Here is a 24,640-nt window from a genome sequence, read left to right as displayed (position 1 = left end):
ACCACAATCTCTCCCTTTAACCTAACCAAGAAGTTTTTAGTTCCTCACAGCACGACTCTGGGAAGGCAATATTGGTTGGAGGGTCAACCACTTTGGTCAATATTGAAATATTTGAACACCTTTTTCATGGGTCACTGTGAAATTTTGTGAAAACATTCACAGGACTGACAGGATGGACTGTAACCCTCCTCTCACTGTGATCGACTTGTTTGCCAGCATGCACTAGTTGTGGTTGTCCCAATGAGCTGGACGCCAGGATGGGAACCAGTGATGCTGATCATTGACTGGTGGCCCCACGTTCACATCAGACCCCCCACAAGTTCACATCTGGGCCCCAAGAATATCATTTAATTCAGCAAATGTGAGAGGGGAAAAATTTTGTGGTATTTTGATTTTTTTTTTCTTTTAAATCTGGTTCTAGTTTGAGAGTCCATTCTGTAAGGATAAAACTGTCTCTTGGTAAAAACATTTGATAAATCCTGATATAGACAGTTGTGACCGGGCAGATGCATGAATGAAACATAATTTATCAGGGTTGCTTCCCTCATATTATTTGCTGCTGATACTGATCATCTATGAGTGGGACCAGCTGATAGTGATACGTATTAAATTAGGGGTGTGACGAGATCTTGTGCCACAAGATCTTGTGAGACTGAAACATCACGAGAAAAAATGTCACGCAAGATAACAACCTGCATAGAGGCAGGTTGCATAGAGAAATGGAGCACAATTGTTCCTCCGTAACCTGTCTGAATTACCGCTGGCATGAATTTATCTTGAATAAAGATCATTTTTCTAGTCATATTCTGTTATCAGAGTTAAAAAATTGCATAAAATCTCGTCTCGTGAACTGAGCGTCTCATCACACCCTTATATTTAGAGTCTTGTTATAGCTCTGGAGTGTATTGGGACCTCCTGCAGTCCAGTCTACATCCTGTATTTTAATTAAATAAGTAGATATGGATCAGTTCCTGATCAATAAAGGCATCTCTTGAACGTAGCCTATAGTTCTTCCCTTCATAAGCGTCATTAGTAAAGGAGAAGTCCCATAAGTTATTTCATATTGCAAGTGGAAGACACTGATGTACATTTTCTTTTTGTAGCTGTGTGTTATTAGATACATTCCATGCATACTTCTCTATTGTTACATCTAATAAGGCCATATTTCCAAAATATACTGAGCACTTCATCATTTGTATGCATAAAGTTCAGCCAAGAATGAGAGTACTGATGAAGAACAGTAGTCTGGATTTCTTACAAAATACCTTTCTTTCTTTTTAAAGGTTATTTTCATGATGTTTGGCTGTTATTACCATATAGGGGCATTTGCACAGTTGCCCAGTAAAATATTTAGAGTTTAGGACAGAAAACAACTCCGGTACAGAGTAGGTGTGTTAGTTTGTGGATGTGACTGAGCAGACCCTCTCTGCATGCTCACACGCTGCCAAAGAGTAAAAATACTTGGCAGATTCCTCCCCGCTCTCTCACATGTTGGAAAAGGCTTTGTGTTACATAACAGAGCAAGCAGGGTGGGCGGAGGGGAGTGGGGGTCTGTATCAGAAGGAGTGAGGACTGGCGGGTGAGAAACACACAGGAGTCAGAGGTGCTTTAGGGTCACAGTGGGCTCAGGGGTTTTTCCCACACAGAGGACGGTCCACCCTCCTCTCCTCCGGTCTGTAGGGATCCCTGGAATTATACAAGCCCCCCCTTTCGCTATCCGCCCCGAGGGGGTGGGAACGGGAATATCCACGCACTCCAAAGTTAACTTTAACCCTGGGATACACACCAACATACACAGCCCGTCCTGCCTCAGTGCTCTGTTTATATTAGTGGGACATGAGTGTGTGAACGCTGCAGATGAAGGAGCATGGAGCATGAGAGAGGAACAGCTGTGTCAGTGTGATTGTGTGCATTTTTGTTTGTGTGTTTGTGTGTGTGCTATTTAAACCAGCTCAAGATAGCCCATGTGCAGGACGTCATTTTGGCCTGTCACTCTGATTGGCCCGTCATGCATGCGACAGAGAGAACGTTCCTCCAATCACCCTCTGAGAATTGTAAAAGTCCTGCCCTTCCCAAACGCTTCCTATGGGAGCTATCTCAGATGTATGTGAAATACATCCATGCAATGGATACATGAAACGGTTGATCTGGCGTGTTAGGATAATAGATAGTCAAAGTCTTGTTTCATTACTACTGCAACTAAGAAAGAAGTCTGAGGCACTAAATACAAGTTAATTTCTGTTGTTTAACTCCCAAAATATTTCAGGCTAACTCCTGTATGTGGTCTAAAATGTACAAACACAATCACAGCTCTTAGTACTTTAGCCTTTCCAATGTAACTGTGCAGTCACGAGCATGTGTAGGCGTTGGCCTTCAGTATTTGATGGAGCAATTCCTCTCCCATCCACTTCTCTGATAAAAGAGATGTACATGTTTTTTAAATATACTGGTTCTTTTTCTCTGTACTACTATAACATAAGAATCTTTCATTCTAAAACCCATTTTTTGGCAACCTTGCATACAAAAACAAAATAAGGCCTTTAGTGGTTCGCTCCATTGTACGTGTACAAAGGCTGTTGTCTGCAAGCAAGCTGCCGGGCTTTTCTTCATGTCACCTCCACTCTCTCTCTCTCCCTCACTCTAAGCATCCGACTCTTCCTGTCTTTCCAATAAAGACACTAAAACCTCAAATATGAATCTTTTAAAAGTAGAGTCAGACTTGCAAGATAGTTCAGGTAGACATTTTCAGCTGCAGCAGTTCGACACTTTGCATGCATCAACACCCAAAATCAGCAGACCAAAATCCTCCTAACTGGTGGTCTATGTAAGCTTTTATCTCCTTACAGCTCTGCTCTGCACCAGTAGTGCAGTCTTGCTTTTAACTCCATCACCTGCAAGCTCCGACTGTGGGTTTAAAATCCTATCTGATCACTCCTCAGAATGAAAACTAACCTGTGAGGAGTGGTGAAGTCAGAGCCTGGATGCTGAACTCCATTTTTAGCAAAAACTGATATACAGTTTTACTTAGCAGATAAGGCTCAAAAGATACTCCCTGGGTTAGTCAAGCAGCATGCTTTGACATTCCAAGGTGTGCATGGTGGCTCATTGAATATGATGCAATTAGTTCAGAGACATTTCATGCAGTGACATGAATGTGCGTATCAGGGTGCAACAAGCTTGAGTTATAAAGGAGGAGGCTGGGGTGGAGGAGGTGAGGCTTTCCTAGGAGCATGATGCATCAACAATAATGCAAGCAGGGATTAGTGAGAAGTATGCTATATTTAGATAGACCACCATGCAAAGAGAGAGAACTGTGATTAGATGTGAGAGCTGGGAGGTGATAATTAGGATCAGTTGAAAATCCTGCATCATGCATGAATGCTAGGGTTCATGAAGTCAAGTTGAATGATGGTGATGCTCAGTGCACGATGCACTGAGATTATTACTTAAGAGACTAAGATGGTGCAGAGCGAGTGAGATGTTTGTAACTGCAGGGGTTAATGCTCTACATGCTGGATTAGAAAATTTTGTGCATGCATTTATCTGTCGAGCTGATTCCTCTGGGAACAAACTCATCTTGGCCCTGACTGACATCTGATATAGTACTTTCACCATTATGGAAACATTAGCATGGATGCTTCTTTAATGGTACACTAATTTGGAATTTAATCTATGAACTTATCTTGTGCCTTTATGAAAACATGCCTGTCTTGTGCTGTCCTCTTACATGTTGTGTTGTTTTTATCTGGACCAGCAGCAGCAGCAGCTGACGGAGCTTCCGACAAATGCATTTAGGCATAATATGAGGCACATAATTACATAAAAACATGAAATAAATAGACATCTTTTTGTCAAAATCAGCTAAGATCATAAAAATATCAGACAGAACATCTATAGCCAGCCAGCTGGTGTTCATTTTGTGGTCTAAATAATGAAGCAATCTCTCAAAACCAGCATCTTGTGTTTTTTAAAATCAAGTTGAAGTTGGCTCAGGGTTGACATTACTGGAGCATGATTGTCTTTTAGACAGCTGATGGATGGAGTGTTTGTTAGGACTTTTGCCAAACAGCTGTGCTTTTACTTTAAAGTCAAACAAACACATTTAGATGTTACCTCTCCTGGAAGTAGCAGCATTCAGAGGAAAGTTTTTCAGTGAATCATGTCAGTTTATGCAGAAATCCTCAAAGAAAAAGTAAAAACATACTAGTTTTTAGAGGCTGAAGCATCTCTTATTGTGAAGGATGAGGGCTCCAGTGGTAGCAAGTGTCCAAACCTGCAGTTTGTGTTTGTTCCCACTAGAAGGCGCTGTTGTTCCTGACAGCCAGGAGCCTCTACAGGTGTCCATCAGAGACAAAAGAGGTATTTCAGGGTCATTTCAGTATTTATTCACAAGGTCACCTGAGGCAGAACTGTCCGGATGTTGTAACCACAAGCAGCTGTTTCTCCAGCTAAATCATAATAAAGCAGGAATTTATTTTAATGTAATCTTATATGAGGCTGATCCGAAGTCAACCACAACAGGAAATCAACTCTCAGAAGCACCAGTCATTGTTTAGATGATCATTTCTGTCCTCATCTTACATCTATGGGAGATTATTTATACACATGTATAGATGAGGAATTTTCAAAGTGGATATTGTTTCTGCAAACTAAAAATATATGCCAAATGCAAAGGCATTGCTGTTAATATGACAGTTGTTTTCATGTCATAATCAGCCATTAAATGATGCATACATTTCCATCAAAGTTTCTGCATTATTAAAGCAGCTTAGATTAAAAAAGACACAAGTGAGGCGATCTGAGACTCTCAGTGTCGGCTTTTATCCAACCTGCAGCAGTGTAAACAGAGGAGTAGAGCTGCTACGTAGCCTCTCCTCTGCCAATGTGGTGTGTTTAGGTTTCCAAAGAAAGCAGTTTTCCTAAAAATGTACCAGGCTGCCCAGGGAGAAGGAGGAGGAGGAGGAGGTGTGGAGGAGAGGATGAGTGGCCCTCAATACACACCCTTAGTTTGACTCACAATACTCTTATAGACTTAAGGATTTATTAAATGACAGCAGAGCTTCCCATGAGTGGCTCCTTTTAGTGAATCAGCTGATGGCTCCTAAAACGCTTTGAAGTTCTGGGATTGCTGCTGTAGCCTCTTACTGGCTATGATGGCTTGAATATTTTTTTTTTAAGCCTAATAAGCTCCATCAAATTAAGTCTACTGAGAGACTCAGATTGTTCCTTTATGTTTTGAACATTACCAAAAGAATCCCTACACTGATGGTGATTTCTTGAAGTGAAAGATGCTTTTAAAGCTGTTTCTGTGAGATAAAATGACTGTTTAGGTCAAAGGGCTTTGAACAGAATCATGTACAGTCTGTATTGTATGGCGTACAAGGGTGGATCACAGCCTAGTCTGCTGCTTCAGACTGGCCAGATGACTATCTGGCACATTTGAAGTTTTGATTGTACAACTGTGTTTTCTTGCACAAAGCAGTCATTCCAAAGTCACGTCCTTAAATTCAGGGATTTCTTGGCTGTGCAAAATGCACAAAAAGCACTTGAAAGCACCTCTGTAACACAAAGCATTCCTGTGTGATGTGTCTCTAAAGCCCAAAACACACCAACACGGTCCAGTCAATGAACAAACCCACACCTGTGGCAGCAAGCATGCACCACGCCTCACACTTTATACCATTAACAGCCTTTACTGGCTGCTGTAGTGGCAGCTCTGCTTGAAAGTGCAGATAAAGACATTTAGTGCGTACTCTTTTGTGAGGAATAAGTGGGAGGCCTTGGCTGCACTGCCTCTATCTGCTTCCGCTTCTAATTTTTTCACTTACTTGGTAAAATGGAGCCCCAAGCGGGCTTTCAGCTCTGGTATCAAACACCTGGCCATGCAGTGGCTGGTGGGGAGTTTGGCCAGTGGCATGTTGCTGCAAGGGATGGTAATGTAGGCACATCATATGACGCTCAATGATCCAGGGCTGGTGTATTTGGGGCTTAATTTTGCAAAACCAATGCACTGTCCAGATTCCAACCTCAAGCAAAATGTTTGCTTTTACTGTCTGAGAATACCCACGCCAATCACTGCCATTAGATGAAAAGGAAACAGTAGCTAAGGGCATGATTCAGTTGAAGCAACTGCAAGCCTTTAAACAATGGAGGCAGGTGAAGAGATGCAGCCACAGAGCTGGACAACATTTGTTTTTTAAAAGAAGAGCAAAAATAAAAGCTTTAATCGTCAGAAATGGTTTTCCTCTTCTCTGAACTAGCTTCTGCTAAAGTTTAATGCACCAACTTGCTCCACTGATAGTTAACAAGGATAACAGTTGCATGTTAGCTTGCACACATACTATGTCATATATGTCATATATGAAGATGTGAGTCTATAAGGCTTGTCAGGTTTACCCAAACCACCTACACTGGCTCACCTGCCTGGTTGGGCACATATTCCTTTGTAAACAGTTTCCTCTGCAGTATGATTGACAATCCCTCATGACATTTTTAGAGTTGCGCAGTATACACCCATACGCCTTACAGGAATACTGTTTGGGTTGCAATCGTCCCAAAGGACTATGTTGCAGCAATCCTAGCCAATCCTGTGGCTGCAGGATGAAGCAATCTCCTTAAGCAATCACAAACCCCTTTGTATCTTCTAGACTAAAAATTATGTTGAAAACACCCCAGGGTTTAAAAATAATAGAATTTTCCTTAGTGCAGTGAGACTTAAATAATGAAGGTTTTCTTTATTTCCTCATTCAGAATCAATTTTTGCATGCTCAGCACTCTGAATGTAAACACTGGATCCCCTCCAACACTCACAATCAGTGCTGTCTGTTTCCTCTCACAGTAACACCCTCTCTCTCTCTGTCTCTCCCTCCTCGTCTCACACCCACACTCACACACCCATGGCGGTGATTTTAACCACCCTGCTGTCCACACTGAGGCCGACTGGGCCGAGCTAAGTGGGCTGTGTCTCAAGCTCCAAAGATGCACAGCTGTATATTTAGCCCTGGGTCATTTCCCTGGAGGGCTCAGCTTTGGGCTACGTTTATCCCTGCTGCTCAGGAGGGAAACTCCCAGCATGCTTGCTACCTCTGCTGTCCTAAAGGAGTGGGCTATAATTTTGTAAACTGGTCAAAGGAGCCAGTGTGTTCATGTGAAAGAAAGCACATGGTGGAATGGTGACAGAGACAAAGAGCGCAGGGTGAAAGTAAGGCTCTGATATGTTGTTCTTTAAGGAGGTGGACACGATGCTGTGCCAATGCTCCCTTTTTTTATGTGTTTTTATAGGAAAGTTTCTATGAGGACACTTGAACATGAGAAACACAACAAATACTCCTTAATTCAGTCCTACAGCATGGAAACAGTGCATGCTTGACTAGGCTGGGTGTTGTATCCTGAAGGGGACTGAAAGTCTTAAAAAATCACAGTAGTTAACTCTTGGAACTAATGATTTTAGTTTTGGTTTACTTTTAGAGGTTATACAATTGTGCTTAGCAACTAATATTCATGGCTAGGTTGTTCAACGGCTTTGATCTGAATTAAACTGATCCAGATCTGGGTTTCATGTTTTGCAGCCTTGGATCAGGTGATAATTTGGTTACAGTTTTCAAAGTAAAATGAGGATGGACGAGCATCACCCTGATAACTTTTAAAGATGATAAAATTGTGCTAAAATTTGCATTTGGTGCCCAAAATCCCCATTTTCTCTATTAAAATAGTGCTGAACAGTGGTGTTCTTATAAGATGCTATCGATACCATCAGTTCATTATTGTTTACATAAGATTAAAGAGCATTGTGACGCCAGGGCAGTAGCTATTAACTGGAGCTATGGTGGCTACTAGTGGCAGGCAGCTGCACTGCACTTTAGTTTTATTTATTTATTCCAATTTATTTAACCAGGAGAACCTCATTGAGATCAAGAATCTCATTTACAAGAGTGACATTTGCAAGTTTGTAGACATGGAAAGATAGAAAATATAAAAAATCAGTTTAACGAACTTGTCAGTTCGAACTTTACAGACTGAGGGATTCAAATGTAACTGTTTAGTCAGCTAATTGTGCACGTCCCTTATTACCAGTGCTCTAAAGGGGGCTTCATGTTTACTCTTTGTCTACATGGACTATCAAAATAGTTCACACAAACTCAGATACCCTAACAGTTGAATCAAATTAGGGACATGAGTGAGGTGGCTAGCTAGTCAGCACCCCTGCTAACGTTCATTTTGTTGACAAAATTGAGCATATAGCATTAGGTCAGGCAGGCCTCATTAGCTGACTGCCAGCTTCCTATTGGCTAAAATGCACTCATGCTGCCAACTCTCCTCCACCCCAGCTCCTCCATTATGCGACACCTGACTTAATCAGTGTCATTCTGTTGTCATTGATGCCTGCTCTTCTCTGGGGTTTTGCTGCTTCTCTTCAGGGTTTCCTTGTATACACAGATGTGTGCTGTTCTTGATGATGCTTTTCATAAAGGCTTGTGGGAGGACAGCCACACCACCAAATATAAATAATGGCAATAAATGCATAATAGCTGGTAATAAAACTGAAACATGCAAAAACTGCAAACTATGTGTGTCCAGACAAGTTAGTATTTAATCAGATTTGGTGTTGGTTGTCTGGCTCGAATGTTTGACAGTAAAGGTGTTTCTATTTGTTCTTTTGTGAATATTAAATAAACTAAATGGCCTTATTTCCTCTCATTGCATTTACAGAAGCTGCTAACATGGTTGTCCTGTACATTTCAGATATTTTGGTGTTTGAATTTACATTCTTAACCAGACATACAGCTCTTAAATTCCTCCTTTTCATCGCCCCAGCTACAGAGCATTAAGTGTTCAAAAATGGAGCAAATCACTGTATGGAGTCATTGATGGTTCATTTCTTGCATTTGGTACCAAATTGCTTCCTTCGTCATCTCTTCATCCCCTAACAAGCTGCTGATTTTGAACTTAACTATGTCAAAGGTCATTTCTAGTTTGTTTCCTAACATTGAATGGTTGTGTTCTTATGGAAGGAAGCTAACATGAGAAAAACAAAGAGAGTCTTTGATGAAACAGAGGAGAAAACATCAAATATGAGCATGCTATTGGAAAGAAGACAGGAACTTGGCTATCTTAAGGCGTTACTGCAAGAGTTGCAGATGTAATTGGAATAATGAAATCAGGGTATTTATGGTGTAGTCAGAAAATAGATTTGGACCTAGTAAGGCACATCCATCTCTGAGCTGTAGAGCAGAAATCATAGTTTTCATTTTTGCAATATTTCTCTGTTTGTCTTTTTAAGGCTGTTTCTGTTTTGCTAAGAGATAAACTCGTGCATTTAGCTCCTCTCATGGGAACAAATGCAATATGATGCTCAGCTGACTTAGCTTAAGGTGGTAGCTCTGAGGAGAAGTGCCAAGGAGTTGGAGAATCTCTGAAATGTTTGTTCCCTTGATTAAAAATATCACAGTATTCACTCTATAGGTCTAAAGGTAAATGGTGTAAATATGTTTTTATCTGGTTTGATTGGGAAAGTTTGTGTCTTAATTTGCCGTACAGGTGTTGAAAAGCTCCTATTATCTTAAGCATTCTTACTATTATTTACCTCCCTTGATTTTTCGTCTGTGTTACTGGTATTTGAGTATACATTTTATATAATACACACATGGTGATTTAATAGCTTATGCAACTTTCACAGCAGATTTTAGACCAAAACAAATGCTCTAGCTGTTCCTGTCATGTCTCCACCTTGTTCCACTTTAGGTTGCACGTTCAAACTTTCCTCCATTCCCACTAATTATTAACTAATGTTCTTCACTTCCTGTCTCAACATTATCCTGATCACATGACTGCAAACTAAGTAATGAAAATTGTCAAAACTTAAAATGAAATACATGCATTCAATGAGAGAGTTGCATAGGAGAGGAATGAGCCCATCAATTTATGCAAACCTCTGCATGCTGTCTAAATTGTGGACCATGGGACTGTTTTGGAAACAAGTCATTGCCGATGTTTTGGTGAGGTTAAAACATCCCACAGGAGTTTGTAACTGATGAGTGAAAACAGCCAATAATTACCAATTATTGGCCATTGTTTTGTGCCTATGTATCAAAACAGATATTACTTTTATTTAAGGACGTATGGTGTTATTTGCATGGCATCAGTATTGGCAGATATGAAAATTTCTGCCAATATTTGCAGCCAATATATCGGCCAAACATAAAGGCCATATAAATGAGGTATTGGCCTTAAATATCAGCAAAATGTACGACTGAACCGTCAAGTATGGGTGGTTTCAAAGGGCTCCACACACTCAAGGGTGCCCGCACTGAGCACTGAACATTTTGAATGAAGCCCCCCGACTGCTCCAAAGCTTCTCTTTGCACAGGAGACACTTAATGTTTTTATCAGCAAAAATCTAATACTGTTCATCCCTACTGTTGTTTTATTTATTCATTTATAAGATATAATTTGGGGCTTTTTATGCCTTTATTCTTTAGAGAGGAGGGCAGTAGATAGAGTTGGGAGATTGAGATATTGGGGGAGAGAAATGCAAGAAAGGAACTGCAGGAACTTACACCCTGACTGCCCCTGTACATAGGACATGACCTTACCACTAGGCCAGTGCTTCCCAGAGCGTGGGCCCTAGAGGTACTGCAAATGGGCTACGACAGGTCATTTAAAAAAAAAAAAAATCATGAAAACTAAACAATGAGTAATATCTTGTTTTAAATTATCATAAAATACTTGAGTACATGTTGTTATTTTATCTGTCAAAAGTAACAAAACACAGCTAGAAGTTTTACCTCAGGCCCCCTTTCAATAATTTATGTTGTTTGATATATACAGCCAGTGTCATGGTTTAATTGGTGTTGGATTAAGCAGTGACACTAAAAATGAAACTATGCCACTCACTTCCTGAATTTAAGGAATTATCAGTCTTCAAAGAAATGAATAAGAGTTTTCAGAGTCACAAAGTAAATTTAGAGGTGAACTTGAGAAAAGAAAATGTACTCACATTCCTGATTTAAACAAAATAAATGACCATGGCTAATTAAGTGTACTCTGTGACGCCCACAGACACTTTCTGAGTGATGTTTAAGTATCTGGAAGCCAAGGGTTGGCATCGAAGTCCCCTGTTTATGAAACAAAAATATCATAAGTAAAAGGTAAATATTTGAGTCTCATGTTACGGTTTGTGATGAGAACCATAAGATTTTAGGTCTGGAACTGGGCCACAGGGTGCCAAAGTCTGGGAAAGGCTGCACAAGGCCTTTGCATACTGAGTCCCTTTTTTTCATGTTTGCACACTGACACAGAAACTTGAAGTCTGCCTGCTGCTTCCTTCTTCCTCACTTGTTTCCTTTCTCTCTCCCTTTCTTGCGCTATAACCTCACTTTAAACACTGTGATTTTCTTGTGTATTATGTGGATATGAACCCTTGAAACATGATAGATAAAGCCTTAAATTTCTTCTTATAGCGGCCTAAGAGAGACTGAAAAAGTTGCTGTCCAATTTGGCTCAGCTGTGCCGTATGAGCTGGTGCCATATGAAGATCTTTGTCAGGAGATCCCACCCCCCTCACACTAGCTTCCTGTCTGTTGCTCGCGTTGAGATGAGCAAGGAACAACGAAAGATGAAGATAACAAGGAATCAGGAATGTGGGAAAGGAATATTTCCTTGATTTCTTTTTTACTTTGCTTACTCAACAGAGCTTATAAGCTTGTTTTACAAAGTGGAGATAGTTGTGCGTGACTCATATCCATACCCATGTTTCAAATTTTATGCTCTGACTTCTGTAAAGCCTGGAGTGACACTTTTCAGCTCAAATCTGTCAAAGGCTCGCCAGTACGGTGTGGCACATTTCCATTCATCTGCATTCAAGATAAAAACACTAGATGTCTTTCTTTTTACAAGGGAGGGCCTAAAATTTAGAGGGCAGAGCATCAATTTTTAACAGATGCGGTGTGGAAAGTGAGTATTCAATGGCACAGGATGCTATAAGAAAAATCTCCTCATCACGACAGCTTCCATGCAAAAGCGCCTTTGAAGACTAAAACTGAAAGTGCTTCCTCGTCAGACTATTTTGCTGATACACAACTTCCCAAGCTGTCTCATGTTTTCTGATTAATTGTAAATCCCCAAAACAAAAACCCGCACAGACACACTCCGGCCATCTGGCTGCAATTCATCAAAACGGAAACGCGCATGCTGGAGCGTATCATTGAGAGGATTGTTTGTGTCTGTGTGTGTTTTTGTTGGTGTGCTCACACAATAGGTTCTATTTGAGTGAAAATGCCTGTGGCTGCACATTCAGACCACAGAGTCTGCATTTAGAGGCTCAAACATCGCTCCTCTGGTTCCTCTGCTTTCATTCCTCGAAGAAAGTCTGTCCTCCACGTGCTGTACAACACGCAGACCAAAACAGCCACTCTGCAGACGAGGCAGGATCTGACATTTAGGAGAGTTTTACTACCGTGTTATCTCAGTATTGTGTTTGTATCTGGTCTCCGTTTATGTTGGGATGTCTTTAAATGTCACATGTCGGTGGTGTCACTGGTTTAGGATGGTGTTTGGGGTAAAGTCAGGATGAATCCGCTCTCCCTCGCTCTCTGGTTGGTGGTTTTCTCTGGGCGTTTTGAGTCTTTATTCTGGGGCGTCTACAGACAGACTATAATTTACCCTCTCACTTTTACTGTTTACATTTCTCTGGAGCTTTCTAGAAGAGAGAGCATCCTCCGCGTGAGGCTGTCCAGTGACCAGAAGGCAAGGCAAGGCAAGTTTATTTGTATAGCACATTTCAGCAACAAGGCAATTCAAAGTGCTTCACACAGGTCATTAAAATACATTGACAAAAGGAAAAAGAAACACAATGGAAACATTTTAAACAAAGCATGTAAAAGGTGATTAAAAATAGCAAATAAGACCTACACAAGATAGACACAAGAAGAGATTTCCAAGGTTTCAGAAACTATAAAACACATCAGTAAACCAAAACTGTCTCTCTGATCATTTATTGCTGTGAAAAACCCTTCTGCCTATTAAGATGTAATCCTGTTTGTAATGTCCTGCTGCCTCCAATTCTCTCCACTTAACTAAATGTAATAATCTGTTGCTAGAAATAGTCCAACGGAATTCAACTTTTTATTACCATTTCTGTAAAACTGGCTAAAATCTTCAGTGCCATTCTACAGCCGTGTTTTCCATGCTTGAATTTTAAATAGTTTAAACCATACCTCTATTTAAGGACAAATTTCAGAGATTTGAATGCTTACATTTACAACTATACTGTAAGTGGCTGAAAGCTTTTAATGCAAAGAAGAAAAAATACATCGAAGACAAACACATTCTAGCTTTTTGGATGCACTGAGGGCTAACCACAGAGTTAGCTGGGCCCCTGAAAAACCCAGAGAATGGGCCCTTCTCATTTATGATTTATGGATGATATCAATGCATGTGTGTTGGATGAGTAGCATTGGTGCTAGTGTCCTGGCTAACATCATCATTTTGGACCTCAAAAATGTGTTGAACTAAAACGGTTCTGACATTGCAATAGTTCCACCAATTTTCAACATTTTCTGTCTATTTTTATTCGTTCTTTTAGCAACCATTTTTTGTAGCCCATCTTTTTCACTTTTTTTTTTTCCCATTTGTTGTGCCCCAATTTAACACTCATATTTACCTCTTTTGTCTCTTAACCCGTTTTTGCTATTTTTCGTCCTCTTTATGCCACTGTTAACCCATTTTTGTAACTTTCCGACCATTTGCCACTCTTTGCAACTTGTAACCCTTATTGTTGCTGACATTTAAATCATTTTTGTCCTTTTTTTGCCACTTCTAACCCATTGTTGCAATTTAAAGTCCGTTTTGAAACTGCTTTGCTATCCAATTTTTTGCTGTTTTTCACTCTGGTAAGAAACTTTTTGTTGCCATGTTTAACTCATTTTTTGCCACCTTTAATCTAGCTTACAACTTTACATCCATTTTTGCCACTACTTCGCTACTTTTAACCCAATTTTGGCTTTTCTCAACTCTTTCAAGAAACTTTTCTTGCCATGTTTTGCTCATTTTTGTCATTTTATTGCCACTTTTAACCCATTTTTTGCCACTGCTTTGCCACCTGTAACCCAATGTTGCTATTTTTCACTCTATTTTACTATTCTTCCTGCCACTTTTTACTCTTTTTTCATGTTTTTTTGCCAATTTAACCCATTTTTGCAAATTTATGTCCATCCTTTTTGCCACTTCTTTTAGCTACTTTCAACATATTTTTGCCAGTTTTCACCTATTTTTGCCACCCTTTGCCCAGCTGTGCCACTTATTTTTGTCAGTTGTAACCCATTTGTTTCCACCTATTTTTTTTTTTGCCTCTTATCACAATTATGTAATTGTCCATTCAAGTTGATTCCGTTTTTTCCACTTTCATTTCTGGCATGCTGACATTTGTGCACACAATGGTTTTTGAAGTCTGGCATTACTTTCCAAATGTTTTAGCTCAACATGCCCATCCACACTGACTAGATCACCAATAAAAAGGTGATTCTGTTTTGAGAAAAGTGGTTTATATATTAAAAGAAGCTATGTTTCAACTAAAGCAAAAATAAATGGCATTTTTTGTTGCTTCAATGAGAGTAATTAGTCAGGTAAGAAAACAAGATGTGATATCCAAGATATGGTTATCACATCTTACCTTTACAATGGACCATGATTTTGCTGATCTTCATGAGCCCACCCAATGTTGCTGGGCTCCATAAAGCTCTCCCCTTTATTCTCCCTTATGGGCGGCCTTATCTTTGGTCTGTGGGAGGATGTTGGAGTACCCTGAGAGAACCCTTGCATGTACAGGGACAACATGCAAACTCTGCACAGAAAAGCTTGTTCTACTGGGACTTGAATCAGGAACCTTCTTTCTGTGAGGCTCCAGGGCTAACCCCTGTGCCACCGTGCAGCCCAATACTGAACAATGTGATCACATGCTTTTCTTCTATCAGGCCTACTGGGCAGCCTGCCTAAGTCTGCTCTATTTCAGGGGAATCCTGTCATTTCAAAATGTGTAAATCCAGCTTTTTAATAGAAGTCCAAAAACCAGTGACTGACATCATGGTCCCTACGCCCACCTCCTATTAAAAGTCTTAGAGCAGGATGCAGTGATTTCTTGTGCATTATGTGAACTATATATGGTTGTTCTGTAATGAGATGACATGAGTCATTGACTGTCCTCTCTGCTACATAGAAAGAAATGACTGATGGTTTCAATACTGCCTGGACAGATACTTTTATGCCTCATTTAGTGAGGAACATCTGTGCATGTGTGGTTGTCTGCAGCTTGCCAAGCCCACACAAGCTCATGACATCATGCTCTGATGTTTTCTCCTCCATACCTTCATCTTCCTCCCTCCTTACCCCCAAGCCTGCTCATCCAAGTGTCTGAGTCTTTCTTCTGGTTTCTCTCTCTAAGCCTGTCCTTACTCTGCATCCACCCATTGCTTATTATCTCCCTCTCCTCTGTCCCCTGTCTTCCCTCCCTCGCCTTGACCCCCTCCCTCTCTCTCTCCGTCCATAGCTGTATATGGCTGTGAAAAAGAGCATTCCACGGATGGACTCTCTGTTCTTGGCTAATGGAAGTAGACCTGTCTCTTTGTGTAAATATTTGCACAGAGGGATTATAGACGGTCCCACGCATTCAAGGTGGAGCCCCGCTCTGCTCCGGGCCACATTAGGGCAAAGAATGACACTGAGCGTAGCTCCGACATAACATGAGAGGAGGCTGTGACGTCAAACAACATCACAAAACATGACGGTGAGGTTTTGATGAATATGAGTGTTGCAGGTATTGATTCTTCCTCTTTTGCTTTCTTCACAGGCACCGAGCAGCGACCTCCCCCTTAAACATGTAGACACCATGGTGAGTCTCAACTTTTAAAAAAAAATTCCCTTACTGTTTTTCCTCACGGGTTCAGTCATCCCTTTTGTTTGGATTACAAAATTAAAGGCACCAATCCATCTGCCTTTAAAGTGCCTGTGGACAGGTCTTGTATTTGAAGTGAGAAAGTTATGAATTATGAGGGGACAGAGGTGCTTCAGCTGACATTTATCAGTTCTTTTATGCTGAAAGTGTACCTTTAAACAGCTTTAAACTTTTATATATAAATAAAATAGAGCCTGTACATTTTCAGGTGTACATGTGAATCATCATTACATGGCCCTCTGCAGGCAAAAGCCATTGCAGGATGCATTTGTGTTTTCTAAAACCTTCTCCAACTGTCATGCACTCAGATTCTTAGAACAGCCTGAAGGGAATGTCTTCAGTTTAGGCACAAACATCCATTACAACCCAAGTTTGTTCACATTGAAAAATTAGGGGTCAGAGGTACAGTAGGAAAAAAAATGACATTTCAGCTTCACTGTAGCATCAAAATGTCCTGGAAAATCCCTTTCTGGCAAACGTTCCTACCCTGTTCTTGTGAAAGCAATATCTAAGAAGCTACCCGAGGGAATAACTTCAATTTGGCTCGAACATCCTCTTGGACTCGAGAGTAAACTGATCAAAATATGGTGGTCAAAAGTCAAGGTCACTGTAATCTCTCAAGGAATGTTTTTGTTATAACCTAAGAATCAAATATATGCTGGATGGGACATTTTGGGACAGAGGAGGATCAGGAGAGCCACATCCATTAAGCCATTTCCATTTCCTGAAAGTCAGGAGTCAGGGGCGGAGTCAGAAAGCTCATTAACATTTAAAGCCACAGAAACAGCTCGTTTAGAGCAAGGCTGAAGCAGAGGGATTTTTTAGACAGGCAAATAATCTATACTAGAGTGTTTTCCAGCAACAAACTTCACAGGCATGTTTTGAGGTCCTCTGAGACCAATAAAAATGTATCTTAAAGGGGTAAGATATGTGACCTTTAAGTTTAATTTACTGTATTAGATATAAAAACACAAACTCTCCCAAAATGGAGTTTTAAAAATTGTTATTTGAGACAATATATTGTCATTTTTTAAAAGAAATTACAAAATGCTGAAGTTATGAAAACAATGCTGGTGCCAGTTCTGTACAGTCTGGTCTACCGTTCCTAATGTGTAAAATCAATATTTATATCAAATTCAAGTGATTATATTTCCTGTTTTACTTGGCTTATTTTCTTCAAACAAAAATGGAAAGAAGCTTAAAGGGATACTTCAACATTTTGGCAAATTCACCCATTGCTATAATTCCTATAGTCTTAGTAATAGGTTCGTTTCCTTTATTTGTCGGTGCAAGCTGTTTCTAGATCTGGGGGGACCGTTAAACCGACAACAGCTAACGCTATGAAGCAGATGTTTTTTTTTTGCTTTCCCTCATCAAACTCATCAAATACACAATCCAACAACTCAAAAACACTCTCGTGGACAAGTTGTGACCTGTACATTCACCACGCAATGAAATAATAACGTATAATTATGTAACATTACAACACATGGAGCAAATACTCGGAACTATTTCTTAAGTAAACCACTGGGCGGAGTGACACAGTGCAGCAGCCATGTCTGGAGTGTAGTTCCAGCTTTGCATTTAACTTTGAAACATCTCCGTCTCGTAATGGTCCATGATTATTTCATAGCGTGGTGAATGTACAGGTCACAACTTGTCCACGAGAGCGTTTTGGAGTTGTTGGATTGTGTATTTGATGAGTTTGATGAGGGAAAGCAATTAGCTGTGCTGCTGGTTTAATGGTCCCCCCAGATCTAGAAACAGCTTGCACCGACAACTAACGGAAACGTACCTATTACTAAGACTATAGGAATTATGGCAATGGGCGAATTTGCCAAAATGTTGAAGTATCCCTTTAAAAATCACTCATTCCATACAAAGCTATTGCAATTTGAAATGTGGCTTTGTTTTCATGCTCTCATGTGGCAAAAATAGCAGATAATGAAATCATGCTGGTGTGATCGTGGTCCCCTAAGGGTTAATATAATACTCACTACTTAATTATTTTATTTATTTATTTTTATTTATTTTTATCTAAACTCGAAAATCATTGAGGGCAAGCCCTCATTTATAATGATGTCAAGCATAAAAATAATGAAAATGCATATCAAACATATTCTAAAGACATAAAGTACATTAGCAAGTTAAAAATACTGTACATCATATCAATCAGAAAAGGTACATTAAAGTCAGGTGACACGTGCAGTCAGAGCACAAGAAATTCAGCAGTAATGATTTGAAATGCCCCACAGTAATCATATGTATTATATTATGTGCATTGTGCTGCTCAAGGGCGTAGCTGGGATTTTAGGCTCCCAGACAGAAAATTACACAGGCCCCCCCTTAGCTGGCAAGCCAATCAAAAAATGTTGTGTTGTTTTATGAATATTTATGAATTTAAATTTATTTTTGAACAACAGTTTCCCTTTATTAATGAGCAATATTTTACTATCCTTAGATTAAATGTATTATTTCCTTCACATTAGTTACTCTGTGTATTAGCCTATTCCAAAAGAATAAGACACTAACCCCCACATGTCTTGGCCTGGACACTTGTAAATGAGATTACGGATCTCAGTGAGATTTTTCTGGTTAAATAAATTCGAACAAAATAAATTAAACAAACAATGCTTACAATACTGCATGATGTATTTCTTCACCTCTAACTTTATGCATCTGTCACTGATGTACTTTAAGAAATAACAATACGCCACCATTGGGTTTTATTTATCTCTGCTTGTTTCTTCACACCTACTGACCTTAAATCACTTTCACCACAGGTCTCTCAAGAGCCCCCCGCCTACATTGGGCCCGGGTAATCAGTGCCCCCCCCTCCATGTCACGCCCATGGTTCTGGTTGTCAAGCCAAGATATTGAAGCGGTTTATGACACCCCAGGCTAATTCTATGACCTTTCACCCACAGATTTAAAGACTTCCTCCTGCGTATGTGCTTGTTAGGTTAATACATTATTCACGCTTGGTTTGGACCCTCACTGCTCTCCTTGTCTGTGACACAACTTCCTGTTGTATTGTATTGTGGGAAAAGAGAAAGTCTCTGTTTTTGGGTTACCACCCAAAGCCATGTGCCCACTTTATCCACAAAGACCAAAATAAACACAATTGCACCACTGTCCTGGAGTGTTTGTGTGTGAGAGTAGCTGCTTTTATTGGCATTTCCCATATTATATTTCTCATGCTGTATATTCTAGAAGCAGCCTCAGTCTCAAGGACATGCTGAAGCTTCATATCCCAGTCTCAGCTCATCATCAACTAAGAGACTAACACACAGTCATCACACATGTGCGCTTAAACGTGCCTTACATAAACCGTATGATCATACATCCATGCAGTGTATGTGTACAGCTGCTGCTGTCTGGTCACAGGCATTCACTGTGTGGTTACGCTGTGACGTCCGGGAGATGCTAGGCCGCGCCTCATCGCCTCGCAGCATCAAAAAGATTTGTCTTATGACTACATGAGCTCCTCTCGCTTCACTGGGTCACTTTCTATCCCAGCTGGTCTTGTGTTCTTCTACTTCTTTGCTTTGTTGACTCCTGCTGTAATGTTGTTTTTCCTCTTTGTGATGTAGAATTAAATAGATTGAATTACAGCAAATATGTGCAATCAGTGAGTAGCTTTGTTCATACAGAGAATTTGTTAAAAAGGGAGAGACAAAAAGATAAGTAGCACTTATTCTCACACTGATAGGCATTAAACCATCTGTAAACAAGATTAGAGTGCTTGGCATAAAGTATTAAAGCTGCAATTGCCTCAGAGTTGTGTGATATAAATTTAGATTTGGCTCCAAAGTTCCCCTTTTGAAGAAAAGTATGGTTTCACGGTCTTCAAGTCATGTCACTTTTGTTTTTATCCTAAATCTTCCCAAAATGAAAAACTATGTCAGTCATCAGTCAGCAGTAACAGCTTGCAGACCCAAAGTGTGTCTGAAAAGCATGGAAGAGAGAAGCCTCAAACAAAACAAAACAAAACAAAACAGGCATAAATGAAAACAGAATAACACTGATGAAGTCAGAGATAGAATAAAGGAGGAGCTGGGGTGGAGGAGGGTTGTTAAAAAGCACCTTGCAGAGGGAGCAGCAAAGCGTAGACAGGCTTTAGATATGGCAGCATGGGTATGATTTGCCAACAGCATGCCTAGAGTGCTGGGACTTCATTACATCAGCTGATCCTAATTATATGACAGGGCTTTACTCCATAGCCTGCCTGAACTAACACTATACACCTGATTTACTGTTGCATGTCAAAGGCTATTTTATAAAGATATGGTTGTGGTGTGCCTTCAAAGTTTGGCTTCATCTTAGGTGTGCCTTGGGTAAAAAAAAGATTGAAAAAAAACCACTGCATGAGCCTATGTGGATAGCTCATGGATATCCATAGTCTAATAAAAAAAAAAAAAAACAGGCAGGGCAACAGCAAACCAATTTATTTGGTTTGTTTACCCACATTGGTTGATTTATGCGCAATTTTAAACACCTTTGAATACACGTATTCTTTTAAAATACCCTTGATGCAGCTAAAGAGTGCCATGATTGGCAGTAATGATGTTTCCCAGGATATTGAATAATAGTCATGTATTGCGTTGATTACCATCTCAAAGATGGTGCTATGTAATGGGTGCATGTTTATAATATTCATGTCCATTTTCACCAGCAGCACTATTTCTTGTTTTCTGAAGATGCTTTAAAAGTGATGACAGAAGTCCTGCTAATGAAGCTGATCAAGAAAAGGACTCACTCATATACTAATGTGTCGCAGGATGGCTCCACACTAATGGTCTTAAAAAGGCACACTGTTAAACATGCACGTCTGGCTGCTATATGATCCACAGCGACGCTTCAGTTCTACATTTAGGGGGGTAAATAAAGAATGATAAATGATTTGAAGTTATTGTTAGTAACCATACATGCACTTTTAAAACCATACAGTAATTTGAAAAAGTTCAACCTTACATTAACCCCTTTTCATCCGGAAGTATATGGAGTTAATTAGTACTTTTTGGTTGTTTTGGGCCTAAAGTAATGACTTTTTATAAGCTTCCTGCAGAGTGGACGGAGCTGGCCATCATTGCATAATGCAAAAATACTCTGCATTTACAGCCTAGCTATATCTGCTTAAATGCCCATGAAACTTTACTCGGCATTCCTTCATCCTTTCTGCTAATAGTTTTGGATTGTTACCTCTGCCAAGGAGGTTGTGTGATCGGCAGGGTTTGTCAGTTTGTTTGTTAGCAACATAACTCATAAAGTTAGGGATGGATTTTGATGAAATATTCAGGAAAGGTCAGAAATGGCATAAGGAAGAACTGATTAGATTTTGGGAGTGATCCGGATCACCATCTGGATCCAGGAATTTTTTAAAGGATTCTTTATAATTGGGAGATAGGGCTAATGGCGGACGTCCGCCCTCTCCGAGTGCTTTTCTAGTTATTTCTCATATTACCTCAAAGCAGGGAGGAAAAGAGAGTGCACACAATAAACTTCATTACACAGAGAAAGAGGAAAGAAGAGAAAAAAACTTCATTCAATTCAGGAACATTCTCATCCTACATTTAACCATTTTATTGCAAACTGGATGTACAGTTTTAGTTGGCAGAGGAGGCTCTACTCAAAAGATGCTTCCTGGTTTAGTCAATCAGCATGCTTTAACTTCCCAGGGAATGCATTGATTGAAATCCCTATAGGGAAAAATACATTCAGGATGATGTGTACGGAATAGCATGAATCTGAATAGGATGCAACAAGCATTGTTCTATAAAGGAGGAGGCTGGGATGGAGGAGGTTAAGCTTTGCCAGCCGCAGCAGTAGCATGGTACATCAGCATTAATGCAAGCAGGGATTAGCAAGAAGTGCATCTCGTTTAAGAGATTGAGAGCTGTGATTGGCTGTGGGAGCTGGGAGGCGATAACTGGGATCGGCTGGCTGTCAGCTGAAAATGGCTGGGAGTATGACTTTTTTGTCTTGCATGAGCTAATGCTGAGCTTCATTTGGTCATCTGCCCTCTGTTTATTAATAAAGTGTAAAAACAATATTGCAACTATGATCAACTCAACCATCCCATTAATACATGCCCTCATTGCTTTTTGTCACATTCAAAGGCATTTTGTGAAATTATTGAATGAAATCCCTGTTTGGATGTGCAAACTGGCAGGTGCATGGACCACAAATTTGTGGACCATAAAAGCACTTAACCCTTTAGGCGCCACAGTTTTTTCAAGAATATATTCAATTCTGATATCAAGATTTCAAAAGGCTCTAGCTTGAAAGTGGTTAGAGATAAAGGCATACTGTAAATAAGAAAAATCTTCAGTATGACCCAAAGTTTGTGATGGGAGTAAATTCACTCATCTAATTTGCATATTCTGATATCACCAGGCTGCAGCTGTAGCCTGTTTAATTCAGCAATGTTGCTTATAGCAATTTTGCTACTTTGGTGCTTAAATTAACATCCTGTTGGTGATGCTACCTGGTATGCTGACTCTCTCTGGTTGTTGATGGTATTCTGACCTCAATTTGCAAGTATCAAACTAGTTTGATATTTACAATTAAAGGTCGGGGAGACTTTGGAGCTGGAAGAGAACAGTAAAATCATTGTTTTGTCACCACACACTTGAGGATTATTTTCCTGGCATGCCCCCCCGATCATCTGGGGAGGCATATTTGGCTTAAAATAGTGTCATGTGTTGCCAGTTTAACAAAAAAAAAAGATTCCAGTTGTTTGCTTTGTTTACATGGACAGAAAAAATCCGAATAAGAATAGAAAAGCCACATGTAAACATGTAAGTGGGAAAATTAATCCACTACAGGTCGCGATGTCACACTCTGTGCTTGTGCGGATCACTACGCTGGTGGAGTTGGAGTGCATTTTTCATGTTATAAAAAGGAAGAAACAGCTTTTCTTCTTCTTATCTCACAGATTAGACCAATAGGGCAGTGTCTAAATGCTTTTATTTTGAATAAATCCTTGATGGTTGTGTGTATTGATAGAAATTGTATTGCTTTATGTCGCCTCCATGTAAACTGTAAAGTGGAAATCCCCAGTAAGAATGATTTGAATTGAAGAAAAAGTGCAGATGTAAGCATAAATGCTGACTTTCTAGCTGCTCTTGGAATCATCTTCTCCAAAAAGGCTTAAAACATATAAATCAAATCTTCCAGTTGAGCACATGTGCATGATTTACAAAGCTTTATGTCACCAGACATGACTCAAAGATGATCAGTGATGAGAAGAGCAGAGTCAGATGATTTAAGTGTTTGTGTGTACCAACATGCACGTTTGCCTTCAGAGATGTAAAGCGTCAGGAGTTGTGGTTGAGATCTGGACATAGATGAAAAAGAGGGAGGGAAAAGTTGAATATGAGTGGAGAGATAACGTGACGGGAGGCAGAGTGGGGGGCGATTCTCACAGAGACAGAGAAAGACGGGGAGGGAGAACAGAGAGCGGACAGAAGGACGGGACGAGTAGCGCTGTGGAGGAGTCCTGTCTGAGCTGGAGCATGCAGAGGTTCACTGCAGGCAGCGTCCCAAAATAGAGCACTCCGCTTTTGTTTTTTTCTTCCTCGACTTCTTCCCCTACTTCACGCTCAGAGAAAAGGGAGAGGTCTAGCTCAGAAAAGTTCACTGCCGGACGGAGAGGGAGCTCTCCAGAGATGAACCAAGGAGGGTCTTTGAGGAGGCGGCTCTCCTCTCTGAGGGGGGCCTGGAGATGGAGTACGGGCTACCTTTTCAGGAAGGTAGGATGTAACGGATGGATTTAATCAATATGGATTCTGAGACTTCCTCTCTTTATCACTTGTTGCTTTTCTCTTTGTTATGAAAAAGCTTCTCCTGCTTCCTCCGCGGACTCCTACCAGCCCCCTACGTCTTCTCTCCTCCTCTCCCTCCCTCCTTCGCTCTTTCTCAGATGGTTAATTTGAATGGCCTGCTTGTAAAGTCAACCTCCACAGATGGTTTTCATCTGGAAACAGGCCTGCTGGACCCCCCACTCCACCACCCACCCTCTTATCCTCCTCCTCCCCCCTCACCGCTACCTCGCCCCCCCTTGGTTTTCAGTACAAGTCCTTGAAGAAGAGAGCAGGTCTTTGGGTGCGGACTGTGTTACACTCAGTGTCATCAGTTCCAGAGCAGCTGCAGTGAGGAAATTGATTTAATTTGAACACAAATGATCATTGTGCTTGTTTGTGGAGATGCCCAAGATCTCCCAGCTGTTTTCCTGGGGTTTAAAGTCAGGATTTGGTGACAATTTCAACAAACAAAGAACATCTGAATGTCAAAAGAGAAAGTTATTGTCTTCTGAAATACCATAACTTTATTTTGATGCTTTTATGGCTGCTCTGCATTGTAAATATTGTGGCTCATGTAACTAATTCTAAGCAAAAACTACAAATTAACAGCTTTTTCAGAAGCACAATATAAACACCACCCCCTCCAAACTCTCTCCAGTCTCTAATTTGGATGTTTGTTTGCTCGCCGGTTGAAATAGTGGCACTGTGTTTTCTGAGTCGGTGTCAGACTAGCAGGATTTCTTGAACATGTTTACCTTTCCTTTCAAAATAAGGAGGATGACCTCTCTCAGGCCCATTTAAGAGCACTTTTCCTGACTTTCATGAACATTCAGCCTCACAGCTCCACTCAACACATGTGCTCTTAACTTTCTTTACGCTCCGCAGCCGT

The 24,640-nt window shown here is 40.4% G+C and overlaps 1 protein-coding gene across 10 annotated transcripts in view; it reads left to right on the top strand.

The window, feature by feature from the left end:
* tns1b (tensin 1b) overlaps positions 1–24,640 on the top strand; it is a 319,315-nt gene that overhangs the window by 195,374 nt on the left and 99,301 nt on the right. For 9 of the 10 annotated variants that reach the window (XM_041806332.1, XM_041806324.1, XM_041806328.1 and 6 more), the window contains one exon: positions 15,842–15,883. In XM_041806332.1, coding sequence (XP_041662266.1) covers positions 15,842–15,883 — 42 coding nt within the window. Of the gene's footprint in view, positions 1–15,841; positions 15,884–23,404; positions 23,701–24,640 lie in introns of those variants that run through there. The other variant, XM_041806331.1, reaches the window with a different exon arrangement.

The sequence above is a fragment of the Cheilinus undulatus genome, linkage group 15 (assembly GCF_018320785.1).
Source record: "Cheilinus undulatus linkage group 15, ASM1832078v1, whole genome shotgun sequence".
NCBI lineage: Eukaryota > Metazoa > Chordata > Actinopteri > Labriformes > Labridae > Cheilinus > Cheilinus undulatus.
Note: the sequence above shows the minus strand (reverse complement) of the source record. Positions and strands in the feature narration are given on the sequence as shown.